Source organism: Ailuropoda melanoleuca, chromosome 6, assembly GCF_002007445.2.
Source record: "Ailuropoda melanoleuca isolate Jingjing chromosome 6, ASM200744v2, whole genome shotgun sequence".
Lineage (NCBI taxonomy): Eukaryota > Metazoa > Chordata > Mammalia > Carnivora > Ursidae > Ailuropoda > Ailuropoda melanoleuca.
This window is the reverse complement of record NC_048223.1, coordinates 17,664,778-17,679,048: the sequence shown is the minus strand read 5'-3', so window position 1 is coordinate 17,679,048 and position 14,271 is coordinate 17,664,778. Positions and strand designations below refer to the sequence as shown.

At 38.2% G+C, this 14,271-nt stretch overlaps 1 protein-coding gene across 2 annotated transcripts in view; it reads right to left on the bottom strand.

Moving 5' to 3' along the window:
- Nucleotides 1–5,900, bottom strand: part of CAPN7 (calpain 7) — a 40,487-nt gene extending 34,587 nt beyond the window's left edge. Inside the window, exons 1-2 of one of the 2 annotated variants that reach the window (XM_034663659.1) lie at nucleotides 5,424–5,900; nucleotides 2,418–2,526 (exon numbers count right to left, since the gene is read on the bottom strand). In XM_034663659.1, coding sequence (XP_034519550.1) covers nucleotides 2,418–2,526; nucleotides 5,424–5,525 — 211 coding nt within the window. In that variant the 5' untranslated portion in view covers nucleotides 5,526–5,900. The remainder of the gene's footprint in view (nucleotides 1–2,417; nucleotides 2,527–5,423) is intronic. The other variant, XM_002915341.4, reaches the window with a different exon arrangement.
- Nucleotides 5,901–14,271: the final 8,371 nt, after the last annotated feature.

Genomic DNA, 14,271 nt, shown 5'->3' with positions numbered 1-14,271 from the left:
TTTCTCAGCCTCATACTACTGACATGTTCAGCTGGATAATTCTTTGCTGTAGACTGACCTGTGCACTGAAGGATTTTTAGCAAGATCCCTGACCTCTACCGAACTGGATGCCATAGTATACTCCCGACTTTTCCCTAATCCAAAAACCAAAAATCTTCTGGGACAAAACTGGAACAAAACTGTTCCCAGTTGAGAATGACTGATCTAGCCTAAAGTTTTGTGGCTACAAGCTACAATTTAGATCTTTTAATTCTAAGTGTTGAGCTCTTTATACTACACTGGTGAATTTCAAACCGTGTTACCCTTCCCCACCCAGAAATCAACTTAACTCTCAAGAGTCTCCTATCAGCAAAGTTTGTTTTAAACATTGTCTGAAATGCTAATTAAAGAAACCATTTATTTCTCCACAGATTACACTCCACAGGTTGAACATAATGGGTCAAAAAGCTGGCAATGCAATTAAGGTTATGCTATGCTTTAAAAATCTTTTTTGAACTTTATTTCTGTTTCATTGACAAGTCTTTATTCCTTAAGAGATTAGAGCTGTGACATTCTGTGCCTAAATATCACCTTTTAAACATCTTATTTATAAATCTATTTGGCTGGGGAAATGGAGTTACTTTGAATTACATGGTATTTTTGATATCTGAATCAATATAACTTTCTATCAGTTAAGGCCCTGCTACATAGGCAGTTCACTTTTCAGTATGTCCAATTTCTGGGCATCGTCTTAAACTCAACTACCTCATCCTTAAGGGTATTGTCCTAACAAGAAATCCAATGATGGAATCTACTTTTTCCTAACTATGTGCTTATAACTGCTCTTATCTACTTAGAATGAGTGGTGAAAGTAGCACAAAGTCCATCAGGCAATGCTGAATAAAATCCTCTAAGCTGCTTGTGGTTTTACTATACAGCCGCAGAAAAAAAGGGTTAAAAAAAAACTCTTAGTGAGAAAAATGTGTTTCTAAAACAAAATGTCAGTAGGTGACCATTTTCTTTTCTACCCATGTCAATAGCAGATTCTGACAGCAGCCACATACCTCTAAGAAAACTGTGATCACTAAGCCTGTGTACTTGTTTCATGGCATTTGGCATGCTGTTTACAAAAATAAATACAAGTTGTTCCAGGTCTCTACTTACATGTTGCTTTCCAAGATATGGTTTAAAAAGAGTTTAGCTAAGGTCTTGAGGTTGAGGATACGGATATAGAAGAGACCATGAACATACTGCTCAAGTCGTTGACACTAAAGGGAAGTAAAGATGGCACTAGAACAATGTGGGGGTTTAGGGGCACTCACAGAAATCTGCATATAACTTTTGACTCCCCCAAAACTTAACTAATAGCCTACTGTTGACTGGAAGCCTTACCAATGATGTAAGTTGATTAAAAATATTTTGCATGTGTGTTATATACTACAGTCTTGTGACAAAGTAGGCTAAACAAAAGAAAATATTAAGAAAATCATAAAAAAGAAAAAGTCCATTTACAGTACTGTAAAAAATCTGCACGTAGGGGCACCTGGGTGGCCCAGTTGGTTAAGCGTCTGCCTTTGGCTCACATCATGATTCCAGGGTCCTGGGATGGAGACTGACAAAGATGGGCTCCCTGCTCAACAGGGAGTCTCCTTGTCCTTGTCCTTCTCCCTTTGCCCCTCCGCCCCCTTGTGTTCTCTCCCTCTCTCTCAAATAAATAATAAATAAAATCTTTTTTAAAAAATCGCATATAGGGGCGCCTGAGTGGCACAGCAGTTAAGCGTCTGCCTTCAGCTCAGGGCGTGATCCCGGCGTTATGGGATCGAGCCCCACATCAGGCTCTTCTGCTATGAGCCTGCTTCTTCCTCTCCCACTCCCCCTGCTTGTGTTCTCTCTCTCGCTGGCTGTCTCTATCTCTCTGTTGAATAAATAAATAAAATCTTTAAAAAAAAAAATCGCATATAAGTGGGCCTGCACAGCTCAAATCCCTGTTGTTCAAGGGTCAACTGTAGTCATTTAATCTTAGTATCAGGAGAGAGCATGTGACAGATATTTAAAAAATAGACTTTAACAGGGCCCTAACCTAGACTCTGACAATGATACAGTTTGAATGTATATAATTCACTCTCACTGTACCCCTGAGAAATTAGGAGATTGGACTATACTATTCGTAAGGCTCCTATTCACAAATCTATCACTTATTTCCATACTATGACTTTAAAAGACATGATTACCAAAAAAGGAACGAGCAGCAAGAGTGAAGATCAAGATCCAAAGATGAAAAGGAAAAGGAAAGAGAAACACAAGGGACTAATATAACACTGTATGTCAACTATATTTCAATAATACAAATTTAAAAAAAAAGAGAAACATAGGGGGAAAGGATGTGATAAGAGAAAAGAAGAAAAAAAAAACGGTAAGCTTAGTAGTACTTTACTAACCTGCTGAATGCAAAGCCTGAACTCTTTCCAGATACTCATTTATTTTTTCTTGAATATGTTCTAGGCTTGATCCTGCCATCTCAGCATAAATTAAGGCTTGTGCAGCTTCCTTAAAAAAAAAGAAGAAGAAAAATCAAAGGAATCTAATAGATGAATTACGATTTGAATTTTCTCTACCACTAACTCACTACTGCTGTCTATGAATGACAAAATAAGAATGTCTTTAAGACAGTACCAAGTGGGTTATATAACCCCCCAATACCTTTTCTTCAGTTCTCAATACTCTCAATTTTCTCATACTGTTGAAAATTTACAAACTCAAATACAAGAGATCATAAACATTTTCTTAGAATAGCTTTAGCTTCCATGTTTTCTGTTTTCCTTTTTCTTTATGCAATAGGTCAGAGTTACAATCATATGAAATATGATTGAAAATATGAATTGAGCCTGAAAAGCATAACAGGTATATAATAATAATACTCATTACTATTGGTTAATAATAATAATAATCAATAATCAATTGGTTAATGATAACAAAATAAAATTAAATGTCAAAGGAAGAATATAACAAATAATAAAGGTTAGGGTGCCTGGCTGGCTCCGTACACGACTCTTGATCTCAAGGTTTTAAGTCTGAGCTCCATGCTGAGTGCAGAGATTACTTAAAAATAAAATTAAAAAAAAAATTATAAAGGTTAAATATCTCACAGTGGAAAGAAAATATTTTTCTACATAGAAAATATTGCCAAAGGGTGACACATTTTAAAGCAGATTTCAGTTGTATGAAATCAACTTATTTTAATTAAGAAAACCTGGATTCATCATCCAGTTTTTCTAATACTCCCACAGCCAGTTACGCTGTGGCTAGTGAGGAAGAGCCTCATTCTCCCCATCACCATTCCAGGATAACACAGCGAGAAGGACCACAGAGAAATTTCTCCAAAGTAACAACACCTTTTCAGCAATAACCTAAGCATGTGCACTTCAGAGAGGCTGATGCTTAACTGTGTGGATCCAAAGAACGCAGCCATCTATTGAACATCTAACTTTTTGAATCAAGTTGTTGGAGCAGGAGTTGTTTCACTGAACTTAACAAAATCAGTAAAAAGAGTTTGGTTTTGATCCAAATGAAAATTCACTGAAAGGCTGTGTAGGAAAGATGATATTCTCAGATGCTGCAACTCAGACTCTATTTCACAGAAGGAAAATATAACTTTACATGTAAACATTAAATATTTTATCTTATGTACTATTATTATCTAAATACTGATGGTATATACATATTTCACACCTCTACCTTGTATGTAAATACTGACATTCAAATAATTATCTTGCTTAAAAGAAATGGAGCCAACTAAAAAATTGCTGATATCAATTTTATTTTACTTATTTAATTTATATTTGAAAATGACAATTAAGGAATCCCTCAAAGAATAGTAATGAAGACAGAAAATGCTAAAGATCTGGTAAAGTTTATATACACAGTTCCTAGAAGCACAACCACTTTTCTCAAGGATAAAAAATTCTTCTAGGGGCGCCTGGGTGGCACAGCGGTTAAGCGTCTGCCTTCGGCTCAGGGCGTGATCCCGGCATTATGGGATCGAGCCCCACATCAGGCTCCTATGCTGAGCCTGCTTCTTCCTCTCCAACTCCCCCTGCTTGTGTTCCCTCTCTCGCTGGCTGTCTCTATCTCTGTCAGATAAATAAATAAAATCTTAAAAAAAAAAAAATTCTTCTAATGACATGCATGCAATCTCACAGCAAACAAGAGGCCCTGCGTAGCATTTTCTTTTGCTTTACACGAAGTTATTTTATGTGACACTACTTTAACCTATGAATATTTGTCAGTTATTTCACAAAACTCAAACACATAGAATTTTACTTTTAAAGAAATACTGCCTTGACGAAATTTTCCTCAAAAAGTGCAAAAGAAATGATTCTGAAACACACCGAAAGTCTCTAAATATAGATTACAAAATGAAGGCAATAAAAAAATCTGAGGAAAAACAAATCATACATTACTGATAGCATATACGTTTATGTAAAAATTACTATTCCGCTACTATCAAAGCCTGACATTCTTTAAAAAAAAGGGGGGGGCAATATCACGAGGATACAGCTACCTCCACAAGGAAGCGGAGGACATAGTCAGAGCTGGAGGGATGTATCTGCAAATCCGCAGGACTGGAGAGCACAGTGGACCGTGGATGATCATATTCTTTAATAATTCTGCCCCCAGTAACTTAGCCAAAAAAAAAAAAAAAAAGAAAAAAAAGCCAAGAAATGTGTAAAGCATAAGTTATAAAGATATTAATCGCACCATTACTTACGATGCTGAAAAATCAGAATGAACCTAAATGCCCATTAGTTTGTAAATAAATTATGGTGCATTCACATAATGGAATACTACGCATCCGTCGTTAATAAAATTATATTAAACAAGCAACTTTAATGAGTTTTTAAAAGCTCAAATACAAAGACCAGGTTAAAAATAGTTTACACGGTACAATCCAAGTTTGTCTCACGTATAGAGAAGTTGAATCACTATGTCGTTCCCTGGAAACTACAAATTTTTTCAAAGCTGCGTATGTAAATACGCGTAGAAAAACAAGTACAGATATATTAAATGCCAAGATAAGAGACGTGCTATTCTCTTTTAAAACCTTATTTTCTTCAACGAACGTGCATTATTTTAGTGTGTATCAGAGACCACTTCCCACTAGCCATAAATCAGAGCCAAGTGACAGCGAGAATTAGCTCCTTCACTACCCATACCTAACTACTGCTGCCATAAGTAGCTCAGCGGTGGACATTTGCCATTCCAGACTATAACCGGAGAATGGGTGGCTCCCAAATCTCCCCACCTTGGCAGAAGCCAGGTCGCCTCTCCCCTGAAAAGGACAGCAGCAAAACAGGAAGAGGGAAAAGCAAAGCCCAGAAGGCCTGGCCGCCGCCGCACCTGGACCCGTCCCCGGCCTCTCCTGGCGCAGCAGTCCTCGGCCCTACCTTGTAGTAAAACACCGCCTCGGAGTAGCGACCTTCCTGGTCGCGCTGCACCGCCAGCCGGGCGAACTGCACGGCGTCCCGCTCCAGCGCCGTGGCGTCCATGGCGCCGAGGCCCCGCACGAGCCGAGGGAAGGAGGGAAGCCCTGACGCACGAAGGCTCTTCGCGGACTGCCGCACCGCCGGAAGGCGGACCCGAGAACGCCGCGAAAACAGCAGCAAAGTTTATTTTCGGTTGCTGAGGGAAGACGCCGGGCCTTCCCGGCCAGGGTCCGCTGCTACGCCGCGCCTCCTCAGCGCCGCTAGGGCTCCCGGCCTGCGGGGCTACCCCACATCCCGGCAACCGCATTCCCGCGCCCCGCCCACCGGCTCCACTGCGCAGTCGCAGCCTCATCCTCCGGAGTTTCTCCGGAGATCAGGCCCCTAAGGCCGGGCTCTTGGGAGTACGTGTGTGATGGGCGGGACCTGGCCAGCTGGGAGCCGGAGCGCACGTGATCGCCATGGCTCCCGGGATTGGGTAGGCGAAAGCAGAGTCAAGTCCGGGCAGCCGACTTCTCCCGGGTTTGCGCGGATATGGCAATGCCAACCGGCGGCTGTTGCTCACAACGCTTGGCGGGGCGGCGCATGCGCCTTATGGAGCAGTTTTCTCTGCTGTGTGTAAAGGGGAGGTATAAAGGGCCAGGGAGTAACAGTTTCCATCTGGACTGACTTTTTAAAAACTAGGAACGTAGAATAAGGACATAGGATTCTTTTAAGATATCCTTTAATAACATTTATTTTCCACAAAGTCGATCGTAACCTTATATACACCCCGCCCCGCAGTGTATGATATTGCTTGAATTGTCAGCAAACAAGGTAATACATCTTCACTTGTACTTATCCTTTGGTCAACTTAATGCTATTGTAATTAACCACTTAATTAGGTGATTATTTGATTAATATCTTTTCCCCTTAAAACTATGAATTCAGGAATAATAAAAATGAATTAGTAATAGGCACCACAATATTGCTGAAAGTCATAATTGAATCATGATTATTCAAAGCAGAGAGAGAGTACATACTGTATAATTCTGTTTATAAGAAACACAAAGACAAATCTAATTTATAGTGTTAGAAATCAGATCAAAGGTTGGGGAGGGATACAGGGAAACTTTTGGGATAATAGAAATGTTTTATGTCTTGGTGATGATGCCAAAATATATACATTTGTGGAAATCCATTAAACTCTACGTTTTATTTTTTTAATTTTTATTTTTATGAAATTTTAAAAGTTTTTTTTTTTTTTTAATTTGAGAGAGAGAACCGTGAGGGGGAGGAAGGGGGGTAGAGAGAGGGAAGTGGGAAGAATCACAAGCGGACTCCCTGCTGAGCTGGGAGCCAGAGCTTCTTCTCACACACCCCCCATCCCCCCACCCTCCTCATCCTTGCCCAGATCATGACCCCAGCAGAAAGCAAGAGTCAGTGGTCCAACTGACCAGCCTCCCAGGTGCCCCCAAACTCTACGTTTTAAATGTGTGATTTAATTTTTTTCTTAATGGTAACTTAAAAAAATTTTAGTCATGGTCTGCATTTAACTGGGAGTCTCACTTCTTAGTTTCTTTAACCCTTCACATTTAATGAAATTAATAACAAGTGTCTGAGCTGTTGTAAAACAAACAAGCAAACAAACAAACAAGAGTTGGACTTTGTGCCTGGTACAAAGACAGTTCTCATCGTTAGCCATGACAGTTTCATAACTGAAGCAGGAATGGTTTCTGTCTTTACCAGTTTTATGCTAGCATTAAACACAAGCTTTGGTCCAGAGCAGGTGTTCAGTATTTTAAAATGAAGGAGGGAACTCCCCTACTAAATATATTCAATGTGCCTTCCCCCATCTCCATTCTGAAGAATGAGATACAAATTCCTTAGTACAGATTAGAAGGTCCATCGGAACAATAAGCTCAGGCCATATTCCCAAGGCATTTACAGTCACTGTCTTCCACAAACTGACCACAAGCTAGCGCAGACAAATGCAGTTTTACTCGTAAGAGGATTTCTATGTCTAATGTTCTTCCTTTCATTACAGCTTATAGAATTCCTAGTCCATTTTGAAGGAAGCTTTTTCTAACCCTCTTAGGTAGTTGTGATCACTTCCTGCACTTATTCATTTATTGCCTATACATTTAATCCTATCTTTATTCATTTATTCAGTGAACACTAGACACCTACTTGGTGCCAGGCACAGAGCTACATATGAAGACAAAAAGGAAAGAGAGTGAGATAAGGCAGGGTGAAAGTAAGTTGAAGCTTCAAAATAATCCGCAGTCTCAACAAAATGGAGTTTTATGGAGTTTTCTAATGCGTGAACACTGTAAATGTCTTCACGTGTTCCAGTCTTCTTTATCCCGGCAGTGTTGTATAGTGCACAGATCTTGCATATCGTTGAATACATTTATCCCTAATCATTTCATATTTTTATGCTATTCTAAATTCCATTGTCTAGTTACAACTGTTTTTGGTAATATATAGGAATAAAGGTGATATTTATATATTGACCTTGGATTGGGTAATCACGAATTCAAAAACTTTTTTGTTTGTTTTTATTATTTTTTTATTTTTAAATTTTAATTCAATTAATTAACATATAACATATTATTGATTTCAGAGGTACAGGTCTGTGATTCATCAGTCTTATATACTATCCAGGGCTCATTAAATCACATTCCTGCCTTAATGTCCATCACCAAATTACCCATCCCCCCTCCCCTCTCCCCTCCAGCAACCCTTAGTTTGTTTCCTATGATTAAGAGTCTCTTATGGTTTGTCTCCCTCTCTGGTTTTGTCTTGTTTTATTTTTTCCCCTCTTCCCCTATGATCTTCTGTTTTGTTTCTTAAACTCCGCATATCAATGAGATCATATAATTATCTTTCTCAGATTGGCTAATTTCACTTAGCATTATATCTTCTAGTTCCATCCATGTTGTTGCAAATGGCAAGATTTCTTTTGTTGATGGCTGAGTAATATTCCATTATATATATCTCACCACATTTCTTTATCCATTCGTCTGTCAGGGGACATCTGGGTTCTTTCCATAGTTTGGCTATTGTGGACATTGCTGCTATGAACACTGGGGTGCAGGTGCCCCTTCGAATCACTATGTTTGTATCCTTTCAGTAAATACCTAGTACTGCAATTGCTGGGTCATAGGGTAGCTCTATTTTTAACTTTTTGAGGAACCTCCATACTGTTTTCCAGAGTGACTGTATCGGCTTGCATTCCCACCAGTAGTGTAAAAGTGTTCCCTTTTTTCCACATCCTCACCAACATTTGTTGTTTCCTGACTTGTTAATTTTAGCCATTCTGACAGTGTGAGGTGGTATCTCATTGTGGTTTTGATTTGTATTTCCCTGATGCCAAGTGATGTTGAGCATTTTTTCATGTGTCTGTCAGCCATTTAGCTGTCTTCTTTGCAGAAATGTCTGTTCAAGTCTTTTGCCCATTTCTTGACTGAATTATTTGTTCCTTGGGTGTTGAGTTTGATAAGTTCCTTATATATTGTGTCTTCTGACCATTTCTTGATTGGATATTTGTTCTTTGGGTGTTGAGATTGATAAGATGCTTATAGATCTTGGATACTAGCCCTTTTTTTGTCTGATACGTCATTGCCAAATATCTTCTCCCATTCTGTAGGTGGCCTTTTAGTTTTGCTAACTGTTTCCTTTGCTGTGGAAAAGCTTTTTATCTTCATGAAGTCTCAATAATTCATTTTTGCTTTTGTTTCCCTTGCCTTTGGAGATGCGTTTAACAAGAAGTTGTTGTGTCCAAAGTCAAAGAGTTTGTGCATGTATTCTCCTCTAGGATTTTGATGGATTCCTGTCTCACCTTAAGGTCTTTCATCCATTTTGAGTCTATTTTTATGTCTGGTGTAAGGAAATGGTCAAGCTTCATTTTTCTGCATGTAGCTGTCCAATTTTCCCAGCACCATTTGTTGAAGAGACTTTTTTCCATTGGATATTCTTTTCTGCTTTGTCCAAGATTAGTTGACCATACAGTTGACAGTTCATTTCTGGGTTCTCTATTCTGTTCCATTGATCTCTGTGTCTCTTTTTGTGCCAGTATCATACTGTCTTGATGATTGCAACTTTGTAATAGAGCTTGAAGTCTGGAATTGTGATGTCACCAGTTTGGTTTTCTTTTTCAACGTCCCTTTGGCTATTTGGGGTCTTTTCTAGTTCCATACAAGTTTTAGGATTATTTGTTCCAGTTCTGCGAAAAAAGTTGACGGTATTTTGCTAGGGATTCCATTGAATGTGTAGATTGCTCTAGGTAGCATACACATTTTCACAATATTTGTTCTTCTAATCCATGAGCATGAAATGTTTTTCCATTTCTTTGTGTCTTCCTCAATTTCTTTCATGAGCGCTCTATAGTTATCTGAGTACAGATCCTTTGCCTCTTTGGTTAGCTTTATTCCTCAGTATCTTATGGTTTTGGGTACAGTTGTAAATGGGATTGATTCCTTAATTTCTCTTTCTTCTGTCTCATTGTTAGTGTATAGAAATGCAGCTAATTTCTGTGCATCGATTTTATATCCTGCCACTTTGCTGAATTCCTGTATAAGTTCTAGCAGTTTTGAGGTGGAGTCTTTTGGCTTTTCCACATAGAGTATCATGTCTGCAAAGAGTGAGAGTTTGACTTCTTTGCCAACTCAGATGCCTTTTATTTCTTTTTGTTGTCTGATTGCTGAGGCTAGGACTTCTAGTACCATGTTGAACAGCAGTGGTGATGGTGGACATCCCTCCTGTGTTCCTGACCTTAGGGGAAAAGCTCTCAGTTTTTCCCCATAGAGAATGATATTCACTTCAGGCTTTTTCATAATATGGCTTTTATGATATTGAGGTATGTTCCCTCTATCTCTACACTGTGAGGAATTTTAATCAAGAAAGGATGCTATCCTTTGTCAAATGCTTTTTCTGCATCTATTGAGAGTATCATATGGTTCTTGTCCTTTGTTTTATTTATGTAGTGTATCACATTGATTGGTTTGTGGATCTTGACCCAACCTTGCAGCCCAGGAATAAGTCTCACTTGGTTGTGGTGAATAATCCTTTTAATGTACTGTTGGATCCTATTGGCTCGTATTTTGGTGAGAATTTTAGCATCCATGTTCATCAGAGATATTGTTCTGTAATTCTCCTTTTCGGTGAGGTCTTTGTCTGGTTTGGGGATCAAGGTAATGCTGGCCTCATAGAAAGAGTTTGGAAGTTTTCCTTCCATTTCTAGTTTTTGAAACAGCTTCAGAAGAATAGGTATTAGTGCTTCTTTAAATGTTTGGTAGAATTCCCCTGGGAAGCCCTCTGGCCCTGGGCTCTTGTTTGTTGGGAGATGTTTGATTACTGCTTCAGTTTCCTTGCTGGTTATGGGTCTGTTCAGGCTTTCTATTCTTCCTGTTTCAGTTTTGGTAATTTATACTTTTCTAGGAATGCATCCATCTCTACCAGATTGTCTAATTTGTTGGCATATAGTTGCTCATAATATGTTCTTATACTTGTTTGTATTTCTTTGGTGTTGGTTGTGATCTCTCGTCTTTCATTCGTGCTTTTATTTATTTGGGTCCTTTCTTTTTTCTTTTGGATGAGTCTGGCCAAGGGTTTATCAATCTTACGAATTCTTTCAAAGAAACAGCTCCTAGTTTCGTTGATCTGTTCTACTGTTCTTTTGGTTTCTCTTTCATTGATTTCTGCTCTAATTCTTATTAATGCCCTTCTCTTGGCAGTTTTAGGCTTTATTTGCTGTTCTTTCTCCAGCTCCTTTAGGTGTAAGTTTGGATTGTGTGTTTGAGACCTTTATTGTTTCTTGAGAAAGGCTTGTAGTGCTATATACTTCCCTCTTAGGACCACCTTTGCTACAACCCAAAGATTTTGAACAGTTGTGTTTTCATTTTCATTTGTTTCCATGAATTTTTAAAAATCTTCTTTAATTTCCTGGTTGACCCATTCATTCTTTGGTAGGATGCCCTTTAACCTCTATGTATTTGAGTTCTTTCCAAATTTCCTCTTGTGATTGGGTTCAAGTTTCAAAGCATTGTGGTCCAAAAATATGCAGGGAATGATCCCAATCTTCTGGTACCAGTTGAGACCTGATTTGTGACCCAGGATGTGATCTATTCTGGAGAATGTTCCAGAATGCACTAGAGAAGAATGTGTATTCTATTGCTTCAGGATGGAATGTTCTGAATATATCTGTGAAGTCCACTGGTCCAGGGTGTCATTCAAAGCCCTTGTTTCCTTTTGATCTTCTGCTTATATGATCTGTCCATTGCAGTGAGGGTGGTGTTAAAGTCCCCTACTGTTATTGTATTATTATTGGTGTGTTTCTTTGATTTTGTAATTAATTGGCTTATATAATTGGCTGCCCGCATGTTAGGGGCATAAATATTTACAGTTGTTAGATCTTCTTGTTGGATAAGCCCTTTAATTATGATAGAGTGTCCTTCCTCATGTCTTATTACAGTCTTTGGTTTAAAATCTAACTTGTCCGATATAAGGATTTCCACCCCAGCTTTCTTTTGATGTCCATTAGCATGATAAATGGTTTTCCACCACGTCACTTTCAATCTGGAGGTGTCTTTGGGTCTAAAATGAGTCTCTTGTGGACAGCATATCTATGGGTCTTACTTTTTTATCCAATCTGATACCCTGTGTCTTTTGATTGGGGCATTTAGCCCATTTACATTCAGAGTGACAATTTAAAAGTATCAATTTAGTGCCATTGTCTTGCCTGTAAGGTGACTGTTACTGTACATTATCTCTGTTTCTTTCTGGTCTATGTTACTTTTTGGCTCTCTCTTTGCTTAGATGATCCCTTTTAATATTTCTTGTAGGGCTGGTTTGTTAGTCAAAAATTCTTTTAGTTTCTGTTTGTAGAACAAACAGAATCTCTCCTATGTTGAGTTATATCCTAGCTGGATAAAGTTTTTTTTTTGTTTTTTTGGTTTTTTTAGATTTTATTTGTCAGCAGGAGAGAGCACGCACAAGCAGGGAGAGCAGCAGGCAGAGGGAGAAGCTGGCTCCTGCTGAGCAAGGAGCCTGATGTGGGACTCGATCCCAGGAACCTTGGGATCATGACCAGGGCCAAAGGCAGACACTTAACTGACTGAGCCACCCAGGCGTCCCTGGATAAAGTATTCTTGACTGCATATTTTTCTTGTTTAGCACCTTGAATATACTATGCCAGTCCTTTCTGGTGTCAGGTCTCTGTGGATAGGTCTTCTGCCAATCCAGTGTTTCTACCATTGTAGGTTACAGACCTTTTGTCCCTAGCTGCTTTCAGGATTTTCTCTTTGTCTCTGAGATTTGTAAGTTTCTCTATTATATGCCAGGGTGTTGACCTATTTTTATTGATTTTGAGGGGTGTTTTCTGTGCCTCCTGGATTTTGATGCTTGTTTCCTTCCCCAGATTAAGGAAGTTCTCCACTATAATTTGCTCCAAATACCTTCTGCCCCTCTCTTTCTTTCTTCTTCTTTGGGATCCCAGTTATTCTAATATTGTTCTGCTTTATGGTATCACTTATCTCTCGGATTCTCCCCTCGTGATCCAGTAGCTGTTTATCTCTTTTTTTCAGCTTCCTTATTCTCCATCATTTGGTGTTCTATATCACTAGTTCTCTCTTCTGCCTCATTTATCCTAGCAGTTAGAGCCTCCAGTTTTTATTGCACCTCATTAATAGCCTTTTTGATTTCAACTTGGTTAGATTTTAGTTCTTTTATTTATCCAGACAGGGATTCTCTAGTGTCTTATGTGCTTTTTTCAATTGTAGTTAGTTATCTTTATAATTGTTATTCTGAACTCTAGTTCTGACATCTTATGTTCGTACTGATTAGGTCCCTGGCAGTCAGTACTGTCTCTTGTTCTCTTTTCTGAGGTGAGTTTTTCTGTCTTGTCATTCTGTCCAGAGAATAGATGAATGAGAGGACAAAATACTAAAATGGCAAAAATGACCCCAGAGAAATATACACTAAACAAATAAAAAAGAAACCAGAAACCGGGAGAAAAAAAACAAAGAGAGAATATAATCAGACAGATGAGCAGAATAAAGAAATATATTGGATTCTGTGTGTATTTTATTCTGTTTTTTAGAAAACTAGATCCCAAAGTTGTAAAGAAAGAAAAACTTATATATGTACAAAAATAAAATTAAATACAATGAAAGGATCAAATGTAACTGAAAAATGGAAATTAAAAGATAAGAAAAAAACAAAAAACCAACAACAGGAAGGGATATAAACGGGAAGGTGAACAGAACAGAGCAATACAGTACCTCCTGAGTGTATTTTGATCAGTTTGTTAGAAGAAACTACATCTTAAAATTGTAAAGAAAGAAAAACATATATACAAAAATAAAATTAAATACAATGAAAGGATAGAATGTAACTGTAAAGATGAAAATTTAAAAAGACTTCAACAAAACAACAAAAAAACAAAAAAAGTAGCAAAAAAAAACAATAAAAAAAGAGAATATGATCAGATGGGTGAATATAACAGAGCCATACATTAGATTTTGGGTGTATTTTGGTCTATCAGAAGAAACTGCATCCCCAAATTGTAAAGAAAGAAAAACTTACATGTTAAATAAGATAAATACAATGAAGGGATAGAATGTAACTGTAAAAATGAAAATTAAAAAAGATTTTAAAAAGGAGTTGATAAAATAAGAAATTGGTTGAAAAAGGAAAGTAAAAAATTAAAAAAGAATTGAAGTTGAAAGACTAAAGAATGATGCGGAAAAAGCCATGAATTCTATGTGCTGTATTCCCCTTGTGCTGGAGTTTTGCGGTTCTCATTGATGGGTAACCTTGGTCTTGCTGATCT